General features: G+C 36.6%; 1 protein-coding gene across 4 annotated transcripts in view; it reads right to left on the bottom strand.

Annotated features, from left to right (window-relative positions):
* The window catches only part of LOC121376041 (sodium- and chloride-dependent glycine transporter 2-like), a 106,752-nt gene that overhangs the window by 54,411 nt on the left and 38,736 nt on the right, over window positions 1-13,605 (bottom strand). The window contains exons 10-13 of one of the 4 annotated variants that reach the window (XM_041503810.1): window positions 13,336-13,432; window positions 12,659-12,759; window positions 12,337-12,504; window positions 7,780-9,445 (exon numbers count right to left, since the gene is read on the bottom strand). The exons of 2 other annotated variants lie outside the window; for them this stretch is intronic. In XM_041503810.1, the coding sequence (XP_041359744.1) occupies window positions 9,320-9,445; window positions 12,337-12,504; window positions 12,659-12,759; window positions 13,336-13,432 (492 nt within the window). In that variant the 3' untranslated portion in view covers window positions 7,780-9,319. Of the gene's footprint in view, window positions 1-7,779; window positions 9,446-12,336; window positions 12,505-12,658; window positions 12,760-13,335; window positions 13,433-13,605 lie in introns of those variants that run through there. One more of the 4 variants, XM_041503812.1, reaches the window with a different exon arrangement.

A 13,605-nucleotide genomic window follows, 5' to 3' on the forward strand; every position in this document is an offset into this window, starting at 1 on the left:
TGGTATTATTCCAACATTGGCAAGACTTTTTCGAACGTTCCAGCATTCAGTTCATTCATAAATGTTGTAATACAATATCAAGGTATCATTTATAACGTTTTCACAACTCCTTCATTCTTTCTTTATTTCTTCTCTCGTACACATTGTATTCAATGGTTGGGTGCGATGAACGGTCTCTTTCATAAGCTGCTATATAATAACAAAGGGGGTGGGGGATATTAATTAACATACGTCTTTTAAGTAACCACTGTCTTCAAATACACATTTGGACAAACTACTGTATTGAGCATTACATCGGTTCTTAAAAGAAAAACTGGAATGTACACTGTAAGAGTGACGTCAGTATTACACCAATTCTTAAAATAAATGTGCCTACACCCTTCTAGAGGCGGGGCCTAGTGACGTCAGCATTGCATCAGTCAGTTCTTAAAATAAACTTGTATACACCTTTCTGGAGGCGGGGCCTAGTGACGTCAGTATGGCATCATCCCCTTTACTACGCAGATTGGTGGCCATCTTGGCTGATGCAATAGTGAAATCGATATACCCCATAGTGGGGGTATTACTACTGACAATCTCTGGATCAACTTCAGATACAACAGGAACAAAAGCTAACGCCTCTTTGACAATGCTGTCGTCTTGACATGAGAGCATAGACGGTAGGCTGTCGTCGGCACATGCATATTGCACTGCAGTCACTCTGTTGGTAACTGGGTATGACAAGTCGTCGATGTCACTGTCATACTCGGAATCCAGCATAGCAGAAACAGTGATGTCAGTGAAGAAACAGCGATATCAATGCGCTCGTTGTTAATTAACAAATAAGTAACAAGATACATTAATCCTACTTTTACTAGTCCTCTATTTCTTAAAGCTACAGGTCACTTAACTAGTTTCATTCTGTAATAATCGTCGTCTGCTGGCGACCAGAAACACATTGAATATATAGACACTGATATTCTAAACAAGAAAATATATTTAATATGTAAGTTTAATCGTAGAAATATTTTATTAGTCGGAAACATCTTAAAATGCAGCAAAGTCAGGAATGTCCCTTTAACTAGTTCCATTCTGTAATAATCGTCGTCTGCTGGCGTTTTCTTTCATAGGAGTAAGGGCTCCCATTTTTGTAGGGGGACAAGCAAGTTTTGCCCGAATTAAACGAAAATGCCCGAATCTGGATAACATCATATATTCATATTAATATTACGACCAAACATCTATATAGGGTTGCAAACGTATCACTACGTCTTTTCACGTGGATTGCAGCTAATTTTGAGGGTAGAATGATGGAAATACATGGTAAAAAAGGTATCAGTTTAGTACATTTTTCCCCGCATATCTCTACCATATTTTTCCGAATTTGAGGTTTTGCTCCCCCACACGCCCCGTCTCGTACGCTTATGTGTTCCTGTACGTTCGATAGGGACAAAAACATTTTATCCCGAGGGTTGGAATTGCCTTATCTACAACTGATAACGGTGATTTATTCGTTTTCTTGCCCATTTAATTACAGTAACAAAACATTATTTTTGTGAGCTGCTGTTTGTTTATTCTAGAACGATTCATAAACATTTCACCTACAAAGTCATTTAATCATACGCGGAAAAACATAGTTCACATTATGCAACGACATAAAAATGTAACAACTTAAAAATAAATATAAAGTTAGAAATATTAATTTGTTTAAATATTTTTAAAACTATGATCCAACGTGAAATTACAACTTGGGGAATAAGTAATTCTACATAATTGTGAAAAACACGAGTTATGACGTCAATCGTCGTAACACATGAGTTATGACGTTAGGTGCATTTAGAAATCGTCTAGTCCTGGAGGCTGGACAGATTTATCTAGCACCGTGCTAAAGCTGCCTAATTCTATCCAATGAGCAAGAATATATATGATTCGTTACGAGTATTTTTAATATGGAAAATATCAACCGAGACAAATACCGATTAACTAGACGAGGTTGATATTTTACATATTAAAAAACACGAGTAGCGAATTCTATTTATCCTATAACACTTCTAAAATAACATTTCAATTAAAAAAAATTGTAAATCACGGTACCAAAGTCGCCGCCATTGATAATATGACGTCATCACGATTAGCACAGATTAGTCACGCATTTTAAACAAATCTTTGAAAACGTTACTCTCAGGTACACGGGTCTTGTTGGCTTGTAAGCAAATGACCCATTCACAACAACACATTACCTAGAGACCCTGCAAATTTGCATACCATTATTAACTGGGTTAATAAAGTAAATTATCACATGGGTTTATGACATGGATATCATGGGTAAGTTATAGGATAAATGTATGTATGTATGTTTCATTTTAACTTATTTTCGTGGTTATATCCCATTAAGGTTCAAGCAGCTGCCCTGGCAACATCAACCACCCCCACCCCTACTACCACGGCAAGTTATCTGAGCTGCCAGTCCTGGACAGCGATTAATAGTGTTTTAGCCTTACACCAGGCAACAGCGTATGTTTCGATCTACTAGGTTGTCTTTATACGTGGTGCAGAACTTCATTTCCTGATGCTTATTACATACACCATCTGGCAATCTTCACAGATGCAAAACCGTCAACAACCGTAGTGTTTGTAATTAATATTAATGTCATTGAGATATGGTCTAATATATTTTGGTCATTAAAAATTGTTATTCTGAACATTTCTATTCGAATTGTATTCTGTTAAAAATGATCATGTCTTCAAATCCGTATATTATATACCATTAATTGGATAATTTACATATCTATGTTGTTCATTTTAGTTATGTTTTTCTTATGTTGTTAATTATTTGTTTTTACAGAATTCACGAAATACCCGTGTTTTTCTGACAACATCAAACAAAGGTTTCAATTTCTTTTTATTTCAAAACTCGATCTTGTGGAAACTCAAAACAATTTTCTATCCTAAGACCCACTTTTAACTTGAATAGTTGAGAAAGTAGAACATTGCAATTTTTCAGTAAACCAGTTATCAAAGGAAATGTTTTATTTAACGACGCACTCAACACATTATTTTTACGGTTATATGTCGACGGCAGTTTATCAGTTTGTTTGTTGATGGCAACATATTCATCATGGATTACTTTTTGAACGATGCGTGATACAATAGGTGATGCGGGAAAACAAATGTTATACGAACGAGAACCTACACAACATGTTCTGCATGTACTGAAAATGATGGTCGATTGGCATACAATTTTATTTTCTTAGAGACCACAGTCTTTTGTTCCAGGATCAAATAAACTTCTTAATTTCTTATGTCATTGTTGCCTCAAGATATCGAGATATACCTGTAGACCGCCAGATAGTTCTAAATTGAATTTGGGGCACACAAAAAGAAAATGTCGAAATCTAGGGGGGGGGGGGGGGGGGGGGGGGGAGATAAACAAGGATTTTTTTTCATCCTAGAAAAATGATTATGGATAGCGAGAAACGAAAGTGCTGCATTAATCGACCATCGCTTATAGTACATACTGTAAAGGTTGAATAGGTTCTCATTGGTATAGTATTATTTTATATATTACGTTTTGTATCGCGGGTCATTTTATAATGAAGCCATGTATCAAATTGAAAATTTCACTATTTATACTCAACATGATGAACTGATTTTGTGCAAAATTTCAATGAGCTGTATTAGAAACATATTTCGTTATTCAATTTCAAAAGGTGGGACACACACACACACACACACACACACACACACACAATCAGACCATGTTCGTCCCTGGGTCGCTTTGTCGTTATATCGAAAATATCCGTGTATCGAATTGTCATGCGTTATCTCCACTGCCAAAATAACGTAACAAAAAAATACTACTTAATATTAACTGATGACTGAATAGCATTTAAATAATTAATGTATTGCAATTATTATTAAAACAACAAATACACGTACATACATTAAATATGTTTTTACAAAACATCATTAAATATATTAAACAAAGCGCATTCGTCATACGTCTAATCAAAGAAAGAAAGAAGTGTTTTATTTAACGACGCACTCAACACATTTTATTTACGATTATATGGCGTCAGACATATGGTTAAGGACTACACAGATTTTTTTAGAGGAAACCCGCTGTCGCCACATAGGCTACTCTTTTACGACAGGCAGCAAGGGATCTTTTATTTGCGCTTCCCACAGGCAGGATAGCACAAACCATAGCCTTTGTTGAACCAGTTATGGATCACTGGTCGGTGCAAGTGGTTTACACCTACCCATTGAGCCTTGCGGAGCGCTCACTCAGGGTTTGGAGTCGGTATCTGGATTAAAAATTCCATGCCTCGACTGGGATCCGAACCCAGTACCTACCAGCCTGTAGACCGATGGCCTGCCACGACGCCACCGAGGCCGGTCATACGTCTAATCAATGCTTGGTTAAAGACATATACGATTGGTACCTGTTTCGTTTAAAAAATATCATGAACGTTTGTTCCTAATTTGCTCTGTCGAAGTCGGAAGGTGTTAATTCCGGTGTAATGAACAGAATAACACTGATGTACGTTTGTTACTGACAATTATTGCTCGGTTGGTGTAAATATCGCAGTAACGACGGTCGTTGTAACTAGGTCTGACTGTATATATTTCAAAAAAAGAAACTTGACATTGGGAAAGATAATTCTATCGAATATTTTTACAGAATTAAAAACATCGAAAAGACAATCAAGTAAGTGAGCGAATGATGTTGCAAAACAAATCTAGAAAACACGTGCGATTCGCATAAAATGTAGTCAGTCAACGTTTGTACTAAAACGCAAAAACGCAACCCTCAGAGAAGTACATGCATCATTAAAGGGACATTCCTGAGTTTGCTGCCTTGTAAGATGTTTCCGACTAATAAAATGTATCTATGATTAAATTTAATATATGTTCTTGTTTAGAATATCAGTGTCTGTATATTCAATGTGTTTTTGGTCGTCTTAATATTTGTAAGAAGCCCAAACTGGATTTTATCTTCAAATAATTTCGTAGGTACGAAAAGAACTTATTTTAGGAAATAAATGACATTTAACATAGTACAAATATTAGAACGATTAGAAACATGTTTAATATACAGCCACTAATATTTATGCAGACAAATATGTAATTACAATCGTTAAAAAGTCTCTATTAGTCGATAACATCTTAAAAATAGCAGCAAACTCAGGAATGTCCCTTTAAGTTCTGTAACTTTGCATGCCGACCCCTCCGTTGGTAGGGCATAAAAGGCCACATCAGCAGTAATTCAAACAGACCGCATAATGACACTGTAGGTAACGCAATAATGCTAAGATTGACGTCAGCTCAGCGCAATAATTGCAAGCAGGGGCAACTCAACAAGCTGTGGCAAAGCTCTTTGGTGTCTTCAGACAGACCATTTCTGCTTTATGGGCACGGCATAACACCACTCAAAGTGTTAATAACAGGCCAAGGTCAGGTCGTCCCAGAGTAATCACTGCCTCTCACGATCGATACATCCCGGTGTGTTATCTTCGAAATCGAACCACAACAGCAACAACCACAGCGACACAAATCCCTGGACTACGCAGAATTTCTGACCAGACAGTTCGTAATCGGCTGAGGGAGACAGGAATTTTCCCATGGCGTCATGATCTTTGGTTGCTTGTATCATGTCTACCAGGGTGGGTTTTTTTATTAAACTTTGAAAATCAATGTAAAGTTTCTTTTTTGGAATATATATATAGAGAGAGAGAGAGAGAGAGAGAGAGAGAGAGAGAGAGAGAGAGAGAGAGAGAGAGAGAGAGAGAGAGAGAGAGAGAGAGAGAGAGAGAGAGAGAGAGAGGGGGGGGGGGCAATTTTTTTCCAAATACTATTGATATAGTCAACTGTGAAGCAAATGATTTTCATACGTTATGAGTTGACATGCAATGGTATATTTAGTGCATATTGCCAAACTTCCTAAAACATACACACAATAACAAAAGTCTTGGTTCTGATGGATTTATTTATTAAGACCAATATACGAAGACTTTAAAAACAGGAGAACTTTCTGTTACCCAAAGGCAAGTAATTATAATATGTATCCCTAAAGGTGACAAGCCGAAATAAAAAAAAAGAAACTGGCGCCCAATTTCACTTTTAAATTGCTCCTTGAAACTTTTGTCATCGGTAATTGCGTAACGACTGAAAAGGGTCCTTCCAAAACCTATTAATGAAGATCAAACTGGGGTTTTTGGCAAACCTATATATTGGTGACAACATTCGTTTATTAAATGATTCTATAGTGAGTGCTGAAACGTCAAATATCATGCCGTTGTTCAAGTAATTAAGAAATACCGTAGACGACTAAAGATTGTTCAACCAGAGTCATTCTCCTTTCCTGGTGATACCAACGTTATGTCAAAAAGGGCTTCAAAACCTATTACTATATTTTAATAATTAAAATTAACAAAATAAGGACAGAAGAAAATGATAAAACTCTTTAATTTTGAAATCAGTTACGCAACAATATATTCCAAACTTTTTAAGACTACACAAAATATTAAGTTAAGGTGGTTCCAATGCAGATTATTACAACTAATATATTTTTGTACAAAGCATTTAACAAAACTGAAACTAATTTTTTTACAGTTTGTAAAAGCACTTCAAAAAACATATTACATCTTTTGGGGGACTGCATACCAGTCAAAACAGTTTGGAATTATTTTGTCCAATTCTTACTTGAAAACTGTCCTCGTATTCACCATTTATCTCTTGATGCCAAATTAATTGTACTTGCAGAAAATAATATTACAACAACTGACGAAATGTTTTATCTGTTTCTGTTATTTCCTAAATTCTGTATTTATAAATATAAAGTAGCAGACACCTTACCTAATATCAAATATTTTAAACATATTCTAAAATCTATATATCTAATAGAACGAAGTATATATCATAGTAAACGTTTACACAACAAATTTCAAAGTAACTAGATATCATAATCTATGTAAGATATAGTCAGGCAATTACTGCCGAAGAAATTATTCAATTTTATAATTGATGTTTACTTTGGTATTATATATTACTATTATACGACAGACAGCCAAGTCAGTCATAGATAAATAATTCATATATTTTTGATATGGGAATAATACTTCATTTGTGATCCATATATTTATTTCATGAAACACTTTTGTGTGTGTGTGTGTGTGTGTGTGTGTGTGTGTGTGTGTGTGTGTGTGTGTGTGTGTGTGTGTGTGTGTGTGTGTGTGTCGGTTCTAAATTATAAGCTTAACGAGTCTTTTTTAATATGGAAAATATCAACAGTCTATGTTAATCAGTATTTGTCGAGGCTCTGCAGAGACAAATACCAATTAAATAGACGAGGTTGATATTTTACATATTAAAAAAACACGAGTAGCGAATTCTATTTATCCTTTAACACTTCTAAAATAAAATTTTAATTTAAAATTTAGTAAACTAAAGTCGCCGCCATCGGTAATATGACGTCATCACGATTAGCACAAATTAGTTTGACGTCACGCATCTTAACTTAATATTTGTAAACTTTACGTTCAGTTATACAGGTCTTGTTGGCTTGTAAGCAAATGACTCGTCCACAGCAACACTTTACTTAGAGACCTTGCAAATTAGCATACCATTATTAACCGGGTTAATACACTAAATTATCGCATGAGTTTATGACATTGATATCATAGGTAAGTTACAGAATAAATAAATAAATAAATAAATATAAATAAATATGTATGTATGTATGTATGTATGTATGTACGTAATGTAATGTATGTATATATGTCTGTCTGTATGTCTGTGTGTGTATGTGTGTGTGTGGGGGGGGGGGGGTTCCAAAATTATAAGCTATGAAAACTTATGTTGCATAATATACAGTCGGGGTTTTTTTCTGTCTAATGTATAATTTTGTTTTGTAACTCTGATACTGGGACAGATAACAAATGTAAACAGGTTCTGTGAATAAAAACAAATAAAAAAAGTAAAACAAGGTGATAAATCCCTGTGCCTACTTAAGTTTGTAATATGCAAAACAAGTAGTTCATAGATTTTTGTTGATTTCAGTTGTGGTTTTGTTTGGTTTATTTTACCTGGAAAGAACATGATATACGACAACAAACACATAAAATCAATTTTTCTTTCCGAGGAAGACGTATGTATATACAAGCGAGGTACTTGAAGGCATGTATAACTATAACTATAGTTTACTTGGATCTGGTGTTATCCCACGACAAACTAGGTAGACCAATAGGGAGTCAACAATGTGCGATTGATAGTCGTAACGCTGCACACCCGATGTTTAATATCTAAGCACTAATTAATTTATTTTTAATTTTAAACCAAATTGTTTTTATTTATTTATTTTATTAATTTAAAAAATATATTATTCATTGAGTTAGTTTGTTTTGAGATAATCACAAAACACGACAATGTATAAATATTGCTTAAATTGCATGCTATTTAATGCAAAGCATTGCAATGAGCATTGTAAAACAAAATCCACAACCCAACCCCTCCGGACAGAGCAAACAATAACGTAATACACACACAAAGAGCGGGCTAAACGAAGTGCACATTGATACCTATGACGTCGTGATGACGTCACTAAATATTGATCTTCTCTTGGAATCGTTGATCGTGGTCTACTGAAACGTGGTCGATCTCGCACCTGTCCAGTTTGATGTACGCGTTGTTGGAGACGTGATATGGTACTGTCATGAACATGAACGTATTGTGCAACGTCGTGTATGCGTTGACCGGCGATAAGCCTTCCCATTGTAAGTGACGTTGCTTTTCGGATGATCCTGGGCGGCGACCCATGTTAATATGAGAAATTCTTTATATAGTTTTTGGATACCGTTAGTCCATTGCATGGAAATAAGGTTTCATTCCATCCGTAATGCGCACGCATCTGCGCTATCATGAACACAAATCTGTTGTACGTACAGTACGCACAGATGCGTGCAATATGATAAATGACGTTATTTTTGTTACACACAGTGAGAGGTAGTATCCAACCAACATACTAGCAAGTTTGATCACATTATGGTACGCAACTGTCATGTACTAATCATAAACCGAAAATTGCTAAACTTTTGGGGTTAAGTATATATATATATATATATATATATATATATATATATATTATTGGGAAGTAAAAGCAGTTTGTATTATGATATTATGATGACAAGACATATATTGAATATACAGACATTGACATTTTAAACAAGAAACTATATCTAATATACAATTAAAACTAGAGTTGATTTTCTGCCTTGTAGTAATAAATACTGAAACATATTAAATAATGAAGATTTGATACAAGGGCTTTAAATGTGTTGTTCTATCGAATACACAAGTGACAGATATTTTCTTTGAACGTGATCTGCTCTTTCCCTCTGTACTTCGTCCGAGATGACCAATTGTTCGGAAGCCAGCTGTCTGATGGAGAAATCGTCTTGGCTATGCGCTGAAAGTAAAAAAACACTAGTATAGTGATGGGCAGATTCGGGGGGGGGGGGGGGGGGGGGGGGGGGGGGGGGGGGGGGGGGGGGGGGGGGGGGTGGGGGGGGGCTGAAGAACAAAAAGAACAAGAACAAAAGAAAACCGAACAAACAACCAAGAACAACAACAACGAAAGGTTTCTGCGACCCCGCACTCTAACAGCACTGCCCCTGCCTATTTAGCTGATTCATATTTAGTACAACATTTTCAACGTATAAATATGAAATGCAAATTATAAAAATAATTCAGTTGTATTTCAGTTTTCATCCCAAGGGTGTAGCTGAATTCGGTGGGACAGATGTAATAAACTTGCATACAGTATAGTCTGTGTTATTTGTTTCTGTCATTTGCCTTGAAGACAGTCTAGCAATGTGTCTTTGTCGATCGATATCAGGCCTCAGACCACAATTAATTTCTATATAGCCTTAGTGGCTATAACATTTTTATTAATATCAGCAGGCCCGTGAAGTTTTGTATGTACCTTTGCCTGCATGGGGGACACATACCCTGAAAAGGACAACCCCTGTTGTCCAGCTCTTTCTCCCAGCATATTGGTTTAAACAGACACACCCTCTAAACCAGGCCGGAGTACACCCATTTTACATAAAAAGCACTACTTTTGCATGGGCCGGAATTACCACAAACAAGTCTTCAATGTCAGCAAGTTACACAAGTTTACAAACTACATGCTATCCCCTGTCACTTCAGTCAAACAGTTGCCACTTCATAGCTGTCTGCCATTAAATAATCACAGTCAAACAGCAGACTACTTGCGCGGTGAAACTTCCGGATTTTGGACAACCAAATGGGAAGATAACTGTAATCTGAGGCCGACTGACTGTTTGTATGTTCCGTGCAACTGCACGTGTTTGTTGTGTGACCCAAGCTGTTGTAGAATCATGATTTTCTTGTACTCGGTTTTCGCATATATGGGGTGGTTTGTGAAGGTAGTTTGTCTTTCGTCTGGAAGAATATTTGGGAGGGTAATTTAAGCTCATTTGCAGTAACGTTGGGAAGGGTTGTTTTTCTAGTAAGTGTAACTGCTTGGATCAAGTAATTTAATATCTGTGTAATAAATATATCATTGTAGTACGAATTGTTTGTTATCTATAATAGTGGTTTCATTTCTTACCATTTCGGTTCATTACACATAGTCGAAGAGACATTGAGAAGGTCGATTGTTACCGCAAATCGCAGTAGGAGAAATATTTTATTATGATGTTGGTTCATTTTAAACAATTTTACTTTGGATCCCGTTGGGAGAAACTTTTTGAAACCGATCATTGAAGAGAAAATATTTTTATTTATTTTGTAAACCCTATCTTCACTTTTCGTTTCTCTAATTCACGGCAAACTGAATCAGTAGCTATAACATTCCTATCGGCATAGCTGGAGTATAAAGTAAATTGAGAAACATTTGACCGACCTCGCCGAAACAAAAAGGTCCTAGGGGAAAGGATTAATTACTTCCCTAACTTAACTACAGGTATTCAGGTATTGGGAACCATTATCCATCAACCATAATGAGTATTGGTATTTAATTATTTTGTAATACTATATTCCCTTTTAACTGACATGCTAAGGGGAGCTACATTTTCTCGTATTGAACTGGTATCAAGTGATAGGGAGCGAAATGTATTTGTCTTTTGCCAACTCATCAGCGCATTTATAATAAACTACTGAAAAACGTTTTACGAAAACCGTTGAAAATAAAATTAGGTTCTGACACTTTCTGAAGCGTAATTTAACGGTTTTTTTAATGACGTCACTAGAGCACCTTTGATTTATTAATTATTGGCTATTGGATGTCAAGTATTTGATAATTCTAACATTTAGCTACTTTTTGTTCATTGCAGCAAGGCATCTTTAATTTGTATTTCCCCACAATGACGCGTAACACTGCCTTTGAGTAACAGTGGAGTGCTGTTTGAGACGGAAGGGGGGGGGGGGACAATCAAACAGGGTTCAATCCTACGATCTACCGACTCGGCTAGTTCGCACTCCATATTCGAACTTTTGTGTCTATTGTCTCCAAGAGTCCAAACTATTGGACTCTAGTACTCGAGGGTCAAACTCGACTCAGACCCGAGTACCCGACACTATAAGACTAAGGAATAAAGTAAAATGGCATTATGCATCTTAAACACTGTGGTTTTACATAAATATATCTAAATAATATTTTCATATACTTGCCACGTGACGCCCAATAGCCGATGTGTATTTTTGTGCTGGGGTGTCGTTAAACATTCATTCATTCATTCATTCATTCATTATGAATCTTAATTCCAGCGCTGAACATGGATGCCAAATCATGCCATTGTATTGCATTCCACATATTCGACTTTTGCTTCCCTCCATGTTTTGTAGCCCTATAACGTAACCGTCGAAAAGCTTAATGGCAAAATGATGTAAAAAATATAATTAAACGAGAGTGCTCTTCCATGCACGGGTACTAGTCCTGTAATGGACTAGTCTTGTTAAACTGGCCTGTCCCCGAGTACTCGCGGAGACCCTAGTTATGTCCCTTTCCCTTCCTTCCATTAAGTTCGGGATTGTAGAATTTAGCGGCCTCGGTGGCCATCGGACTACAGGCTGGTAGAAATGAAATGTAGAATTTACAGTGAAATCTTGGCTCCAAATTTGTCTTTTAAATTAAATTTAAATTAAAGTATTAAAAATATTAGATAAAAACGTAATTACTGGACTGAAGGATTTATCTTACCGCCCTCAGTGACCCCACGACTTTACTGAGTTCCCAGATAACTACCAGACTGAAGGATTTATCTTACCGCCCTCAGTGACCCCACGGCTTTACTGAGTTCCCAGATAACTACCAGACTGAAGGATTTATCTTACCGCCCTCAGTGACCCCTCGGCTTTACCGAGTTCCCAGATGATGAACACAGGTATCGGTATGATCGGGATTGCGGCGAAGATCCAACCAATGATCGCACTGTAGTACGGGTACTCATACTTCCCGTACGTCGGAAGTGTATATTGCGCAAGCGTAAACACTATGGCAACCTGAAACGAGGCAGAATTATGTCAGTTTGGAATAAGACAACCGTAACCCAAGATGGTCAACATTCACTCCTGAACAGTCGCACTCTGTTAAAAACACTAAAAAGGGGGGTACTTCAATATATTATAGGAACGGGAATACATTAAGTACTCTTACCGTGAATACCAGTGGTGTGATGTAAGTTAGAATCACTTTGAAGAAGATGGGAACTTTCCTTCCTATCATGAGTTCCAGATCTTCATCTAGACGCTTGAATCCTGAAACAGAAGCAGCAGAACATGTGTTTTGTCTACACCTCCAGCCATTTAACAGCGATCGGAGCATACCAACAGGCTATTGATAGTGTTTAGACACTGATGTTCTCATAAAAGAAACGGTAACGGTTTAACATGTAGCTATTTGAAAAAAAACCCACAATCAAACAAAGAAGGAAATAATACATACATACATACATACATACATACATAGCTTAGAGCGCATCGTGCTTAGTCTTGCAATTTGCGGGCGATTCGATGTCACGGGTTCGAGTCCCAGCAACGGCATGGGAAAATTTGTGAGGCCAGAAAGGATTTAATTATCCCCTGCGCCAGTGTGTTAATATCTATGTATGTAAATGTCAACCTCGACATACATACAATATATAGATATTCATACATCAATAAATACATACAATAAATAAAATAAATACTGCAAAATAAATGTCTCTAACGTTACTAAGACAATATGGTGTAATATTGCCTTTTTCCTTTACGATATATTATCCGAAATCTATTCTGTTTCAGTGTTAAAAACACATTTGTCAATATATTAACTTTAAGTAAGAAATGTGTCACCGTATATCCAGGCCACGATGAAGCACTCCAAGATGCTGAGGATGAGCATAAGGGCAGCGACGTACCAGTCAGCCAGTTGGAACATGTAGATTCCTCCCTGGAATGACAATAGTCTTTAAAGAGAAGACGATGTCCTATATACATTATACAACTCGACACCATATCACACACACACACACACACACACACACACACACACACACACACACGTAAACGCGCACGCACACACACAAAATTCGAAAATAATATGGTATGTCGTTTTTTTAGGTT

This window comes from Gigantopelta aegis, chromosome 6, assembly GCF_016097555.1.
Source record: "Gigantopelta aegis isolate Gae_Host chromosome 6, Gae_host_genome, whole genome shotgun sequence".
Classification (NCBI taxonomy): domain Eukaryota; kingdom Metazoa; phylum Mollusca; class Gastropoda; order Neomphalida; family Peltospiridae; genus Gigantopelta; species Gigantopelta aegis.